This window comes from Coregonus lavaretus, assembly GCF_964263955.1.
Source record: "Coregonus lavaretus genome assembly, chromosome: 12".
In the NCBI taxonomy this organism is placed as follows: domain Eukaryota; kingdom Metazoa; phylum Chordata; class Actinopteri; order Salmoniformes; family Salmonidae; genus Coregonus; species Coregonus lavaretus.
In genome coordinates, this window is record NC_139999.1 from 51,445,464 (window position 1) to 51,452,840 (window position 7,377).

The following is a 7,377-nucleotide window of genomic DNA, read 5'->3' on the forward strand; positions in this document are numbered from 1 at the left end:
CATTCGGGACACACTGCACCACCACACTACTACTATTTCCTGACCCTCACTGAGGTAAATAGCATTCAGGGGTCAGAGTTTAACAATTGTTCTGTTTGTGATGTATCATTAAACACATTGTGGCTCAGTGACCAACTATAGTTGGAGTGGTAGTCGCACGCAAAGGTACACACACACACACACGTATACAGCACATAGACACAGATACACACACACCGAAACAACAGGGGGATTTCCAAAGCTACAGTGGCATTACGAGAAAATAATCAAATTTAATTCCCCAAATCGGAGGATTACATTTGTCTGTACTAAAAGATCAAATTAAATGTCATTGAATTTCTAACAGAGGTCACGTTGCCGAAACCGAATGAACCTGGAAAGCATGTGATCTAGTAGCATACTCAATAGTAGACTTACAGTAAATCTAAAAGACATTTTAATGCGCACATGTAGAAGAAACCCAGTTACACTCTATTTGACCATCCCCTATTTGCCTTCTAAGTACATAAAACATGGTCACAGCATACATGTTACATTATTATCACTTAATAATATTCTAATACTACCACTAGGTTTTCAAATAAGGACCAAAACGTATCAATTGCATGCCATGTCATTTCCTAATACATACCAGCTGAACAGAACTATTAAATAAAGCATTACCAGACACAATAAAACAAGGATCAGACTGCTTACTATCTGGCACCAAATGGTTACAAATTGTTGGATTTTTGGCAAGGGGCACCGGAAAGTACCCATTGTTGCCCCACAATTTCCTCATACTAGGTAGCCTAAATATCAGCAATAAAAGGATTGTAAACTAAAGTGCTTCCAGAGACACAATACAATAAGGAATTGGCGAGCAGACCTGGGTTCTAATACTATATGAAATAATTTCAAATACTTTAGCGGGGCTTGATTGAGCTTGTCTGGCACTATGGAACGAATGGAATAGTCCAAAATGCCAAACCCCGTCCATCTGAGACTCAAGACAGGCTAAAGCGAACGCTAAAAGGTTTGGAAAGATTACAAACACTATTTGAACCCAGGATTGAATCAAATAAGGATCTGGCAAGTCAATCAACTCAACCCCACTCCTACTCACCGACGGCAGGTTGGCGCAGTTGGATTTGACCTCGTACTCGATGTAGGCCGCCTCCCCCCCTCCCTCGCCCCGGCCGAACTGTGTGTAACACAGGTCCCTGGTAGAGTTGATCCTCTGGTCCAAATCGTCAAGATTGAACATGCAGAGAGCAGAGTCCTCACTGGGTCGCGTGGACGAGGCCTGCCGGGTGGAGAACACCCCCAGGAGCACCTCTGCCTGCCCAGCTTCCCCCCCACTCTCCTTTGGTGGTAGACCAAGGCGGATAGCCTGGAGCAGGTTGTAGCTCTTACCGGCCGCCGAGCGACAGGCCAGGGGCACTTCCACATACGAGTAGTAGGCCTGGTCGTCCAGGCACACACGTGACACGTAGGTGCGGTACTCGCGCGACTGCGACTTGAGGTCACGGCGGTAGAACAGGAAGTATACGTGTTGGCGGTGGGCGAAGGACGCCACGAAGTGGTGGTCGTACTCCGAGAGGCGGCCCGCCACCGCTAGCTTCGCCGTTTCCTCGTAGGAGAAGATGGGCTCCTGGGCCAGGTTGCGAGTGGAGATGGGTGGGTGGCTGCTGGTGTAGCCACGGCCCACGAAGAGCACGGGCTGGCGGTCGGGGCGGGAGCGCACCACCAGGCCCACCGTGCTCACGTTGGGGTGGTTGGCAGCCACGTACTGCGTGTCCACAGGCCGCTCGGCCGAGAACAGCACCGTACCAACCGAGTCCAGACTCCGCTTCTGGCAGATGCCCTGGTTGACGCTGCCGCAAGTGATCAGTTCCATGGAGTAGGGGTCCACCAGCAGGAGTTTGTTGTGGTTGCTGGTGCGCCGCGCTTGCGGGCAGTTGCTCTCGGTGACGGGGGGCAGGCACTCGCGGCTGTCCGTCACGGGCCCAGTGTTGTCCTGGAGCTCGGCGTTCAGGTGGCGGTCCAGCTGGAAGAGGTGGTCCCGCGCCCCCACGTAGATGCGCCCCACCGCGGGGTCCGGGTGCAGGGCCAGGTGCTCGAAGAGGGTGTCTGTGCGGGTGAAGGTGGGGTAAGGGGAGTAGAGGGTGGAGGAGGGGTCAGAAGCCCAGGCCAGGCCATAGGAGGGCCAGCTGGCGGCTAGCAGCAGCAGCAGCGACAGTACTGGGACCGCCGCTGGGACTGAGAAACCACGTCGCGCCATCCCCGGAGGCATGGCAACCAATCTGGCAACCCAGGAGAGAAAGAGAGGGATTCACACAATATTTATAACCATAGATCCGTATATACAGTACATAGACAAGATTCACAACATTTCTAAACCCCTTGTACACTACACATTTACATTGTTGTGATGTGTGTTTTGTCCTATATTTTTTATTTTTTATCCCAGCCCCCATCCCCGCAGGAGGCCTTTTGCCTTTTGGTAGGACATCATTGTAAATACGAATTTGTTCTTAACTGACTTACCTAGTTAAATAAAGGTTAAATAAAATAATAAAAATAAAAGACCCTGTACAAACTGATAAACTACAACTTATACCTCTATTTGACTAATGAATAGGATAGCTTTTCCTCACCATTTGTTTCCAACAATGTGTTACAGAGGCATGTCACCTCTTGACCTCCCAGCAGCTTGGTTTGGTTAAAAACACCTCCTCTACGGCTCCAATCTGCAAGACAATGGGAAACAAAGACAAATGGTTAACATCTCTGTAAACCAAGGGACACCAGTTCAAGTGTATATAAAGATTTCCACTTTCCTCAACACCTCAAGTGTTGGCAACAAGTACTAGCAGCAACAAGTGTTACCCCAAACCTAGAGTTAGCATGTTTCTTACTGAACAAATCCCTTCAAATCCTAACTCATAAACCACAAGTCTATGCAAAAATAAGAAGTAATTTAATCCTGCGCCAGAGGATACACGTGACCGGACAGGTTCGGAAGCAGGGTTCAAACCCAGGTCTCCTGCACTCCATAAGAATGAATTATCCCCCTGAGCGATACTGTGTTTGGTTGCGCACTGTGAGTTGTCTTGATCGCACCTTTGACAAAATGGAGCTCAATGGAGCTCATTCCCATTGAAATTCCAGTCAGACCTGCCTTTTCCCAACAACATCCGTTTTCACTGGCCTGGGAAGCCGTTCTTATCAAAAGCCAGGTCAAGCAGTGTCACTCATAGAGAGCTTTCAGTACCACACACACACACTCATTGCTCCAAGCCCTCCCCATTGCTAGGCTACCAGGCAAAAACACTTCACTTCAGCACAGTCACTAACACCCCTGGACACTTTAACCACAGTCATCCCTGGCACCAACATACTGAGTGAGTCACTGGCACGGAAGTGGGATTATCCCCTGCTAGATCAGACGGATCTCTCTCTCTCTCACTCTGTCTGTACTGAGAGGAGTGAGAGAAAGACACACACTGAAATATAAACTATTCACCCCCCCCCCCACACACACCTCATTCCAGACCACTCTGGGGCATTTAGAGAGCCCTCTTTATGAGGAGGGGCAGAGGTTTTATCTGGGAAATAGGGTAAAGGCTTGGCAAGGGGCCAAACTATTAAAGAAAGAGAGAAAACCATTTTTACTCAAGCATAATAATAATGACCAGTTTCTCTATCATTTTGACCTGACATGAATTACATCTCAAGCCGTAAATTTTGCCCTTCCTCTGCAAATGTTTGTTTTTCCGCTTGATAGCCCCGCTCATGTATAAGTAATTACAGTTCTCTGGAAAGTTTAAATCAACTGAAGGCACCAGAGGCAAAGTCGCTCTTTGATTGACGCCTTAGTCGGTGAACATTCAAAACAAGCAATCCAAACATTGAGTCGGGATTCAGAGGGAAGATAGGACACACTGACAAAAAGACCGACTCTCCCCTTTGATCTGGCGAAGGAACAACAAAAACAAATGAAAAGCCAAAAAGGTTTCCTCTGGCTACGAGTTGTCAGGTTGTGAACCCCCTTTCCTGAGCATACCTGGGTTCAAACACTATTTGAAATCATTTAAAATGCTTCAGCCGGGCTCCATTGAGCTTGCCTGGTTCAATGGAACCAATAGAAGTTGCAGAAATGCAAACCACACCCATCTGGCAATCCAGGCAGGCAAAAGCAAACTAAAAGTATCTGAAAGATTTCAAATTAGATAAAAATGACAGAACCATCTTCAATACCAAAATGAGACTATTCATGTGATTCGAAATGCATATAAACAAGGATCATCCAAGACAATCTCTTCACTCTGTCTCAGCCTGATTGCCTCTACAAAAGACTCAACCCTGTATATTAAAGCAAAAATAGGAAAAGGAACTGACCGGGAGACTGGGACAATATATGCACAACACAACATACTGTACTTCTACAAACTCAAGAACATGGAGGGAGTTTTGTTGGAAAAATATGACACGTTTTTATCACTTCAAAATAACAAAAAGTCAACAGCTAGGTATACAGCCATGCTGGCGGCTGTGTGACCATGTAGATGCCAACCACACCCATTTTTTGGGGAATGTCAGAAGATATCATTGTTTTGAGATAACGTGTGCTCAGGGTTAAAAGATGTCCTGGGATATGAAGTCCCTAGAACTTACCCAGTAATGTATACTGGCAATATTCCACAGAATGTGATGGGAAGTGATAGACACCTGATTAAAGTTTTTAAAAAACATTACCAGGAACTGGTATAAAGTGGAAGCATCAAAATCTAAAGAATGGCAAAGTATAATCCAATAAATCTTTAATATGGAAAACTATTTCCACAATTTGTTGTGTTACAGCCTGAATTTAAAATGGATTAAATTGAGATTTTGTGTCACTGGCCTACACACAATACCTCATAATATCAAAGTGGAATTATGTTTTCAGAACTTTTTTGACATGAATTAAAAACGAAAAAGCTGAAATGTCTTGAGTCAATAGGTATTCAACCCCTTTGTTATGGCAAGCCTAAATAAGTTAAAGAATGTTGCATGGACTCACAGTGCGCAATAATAGTGTTTAACATGATTTTTTAATGACTCTCTCATCTCTGTACCCCACGCATACAATTATCTGTAAGGTTCCTCAGTTGAGCGGTGAATTTCAAACACAGATTCAACCACAAAGACCAGGAAGGTATTCCAATGACTTGCAAAGAAGGGCACCTATTGGTAGATGGGTAAAAAAAAACATAAAACATTGAATATCCCTTTGAGCATGATGAATTATTAATTCCACTTTGGATGTTGTATCAATATGCCCAGTCACTACAAAGATACAGGCGTCCTTCCTAACTCAGTTGCCGGAGAAGAAGGAAACCACTCATGGGTTTCACCATGAGACAATTTACATTTACATTTCAGTCATTCCTGCAGTCAGCAAGCCAATTGCACGCTCCCTCAAAACGTGAGACATCTGTGGCATTGTGTTGTGTGACAAAACTGCACATTTTAGAGTGGCCTTTTATTGTCCCCAGCACAAGGGGAACCCATGTAATGATCATGCTGTTTAATCAGCTTCTTGATATGCCACACCTGTCAGCTGGATGGGTTATCTTGGCAAAGGAGAAATGCTCACTAACAGGGATGTAAACAAATGTGTGCACAAAATTGGAGACAAAATAAGCTTTTTGTGCGTACGGAACATTTATGGGATCTTTTATTTCAGCTCCTGAAACATGGGACCAACACTTTACAAGTTTTTGTTCAGTATTAAAACAGCAAAGAATGTGGCAAAGAAATTAACTATGTCCCGAATACAAAGCGTTATGTTTGGGGAAAATCCAACACAACACATCTCTGTGTAACACTCTTCATATTTCCAGGCATGGTGGTGGCTGCATCAAATCAAATCGCATTTTATTTGTCACATGCGCCGAATACAACAGGTGTAGACCTCACAGTGAAATGCTTACTTACAAGCCCTTAACCAACAATGCAGTTTTATGGGTATGCTTGTCATTGGCAAGGACTATGGTTTTTTTTAGGATAAAAAGAAACATAATAGAGCTAAGCACAGGCAAAATCCTAGAGGATAACCTGGTTCAGTCTGCTTTCCAACAGACACTGGGAGACAAATTCACCTTTCAGCAGAACAATAACCTAAAACACAAGGCCAGATGTACAGTTGAAGTCGGAAGTTTACATACACCTTAGCCAAATACATTTAAACTCAGTTTTTCACAATTCCTGACATTTAATCCTAGTAAAAATTCCCTGTCTTAGGTCAGTTAGGATCACCACTTTATTTTAAGGATGTGAAATGTCAGAATAATAGTAGAGAGAATTATTTATTTCAGCTTTTATTTCTTTCATCACATTCCCAGTGGGTCAGAAGTTTACATACACTCAATTAGTATTTGGTAGCATTGCCTTTAAATTGTTTAACTTGGGTCAAATGTTTCAGGTAGCCTTCCACAAGCTTCCACAATAAGTTGGGTGAATTTTGGCCCATTCCTCCTGACAGAGCTGGTGTAACGGAGTCAGGTTTGTAGGCCTCCTTGCTCGCACACGCTTTTCAGTTCTGCCCACAAATGTTCTATAGGATTGAGGTCAGGGCTTTGTGATGGCCACTCCAATACCTTGACTTTGTTGTCCTTCAGCCATTTTGCCACAACTTTGGAAGTATGTTTGGGGTCATTGTCCATTTGGAAGATCCATTTGCGACTAAGCTTTACCTTCCTGACTGATGTCTTGAGATGTTGCTTCAATATATCCACTTACATTTTCCTTCCTCATGTTGCCATCCATTGTGAAGTGCACCAGTCCCTCCTGCAGCAAAGCACCCCACAGCATGATGCTGCCACCCCCGTGCTTCACGGATGGGATGGTATTCTTCGGTTTGCAAGCATCCCCCTTTTTCCTCCAAACATAACGATGGTCATTATGGCCAAACAGTTATATTTTTGTTTCATCAGACCAGAGGACATTTCTCCAAAAAGTACGATCAGTTGCAAACTGTAGTCTGGCTTTTTTATGGCGGTTTTGGGGCAGTGGCTTCTTCCTTGCTGAGCGGCCTTTCAGGTTATGTCGATATAGGACTCGTTTTACTGTGGATATAGATACTTTGTACCTGTTTCCCCCAGCATCTTCATAAGGTCCTTTGCTGTTGTTCTGGGATTGATTTGCACTTTTTGCACCAAAGTACGTTCATCTCTGGGAGATAGAACGCGTCTCCTTCCTGAGCGGTATGATGGCTGCGTGATCCCACGGTGTTTATACTTGCGTACTATTGTTTGTACAGATGAACGTGGTACCTTCAGGCGTTTGGAAATTGCTCCCAAGGATGAACCAGACTTGTGGAGGTTTACAATTTATTTTCTGAGGTCTTGG

The 7,377-nt window shown here is 44.6% G+C and overlaps 1 protein-coding gene across 1 annotated transcript in view; it reads right to left on the minus strand.

The window, feature by feature from the left end:
- Nucleotides 1-2,712, minus strand: part of LOC311138670 (plexin-B1-like) — a 37,505-nt gene extending 34,793 nt beyond the window's left edge. Inside the window, exons 1-2 of the mRNA XM_084173451.1 lie at nt 2,640-2,712; nt 1,106-2,285 (exon numbers count right to left, since the gene is read on the minus strand). Of these exons, the coding sequence (XP_084029577.1) occupies nt 1,106-2,275 (1,170 nt within the window). The 5' untranslated portion in view covers nt 2,276-2,285; nt 2,640-2,712. The remainder of the gene's footprint in view (nt 1-1,105; nt 2,286-2,639) is intronic.
- Between the last annotated feature and the right edge of the window lie 4,665 nt (nt 2,713-7,377).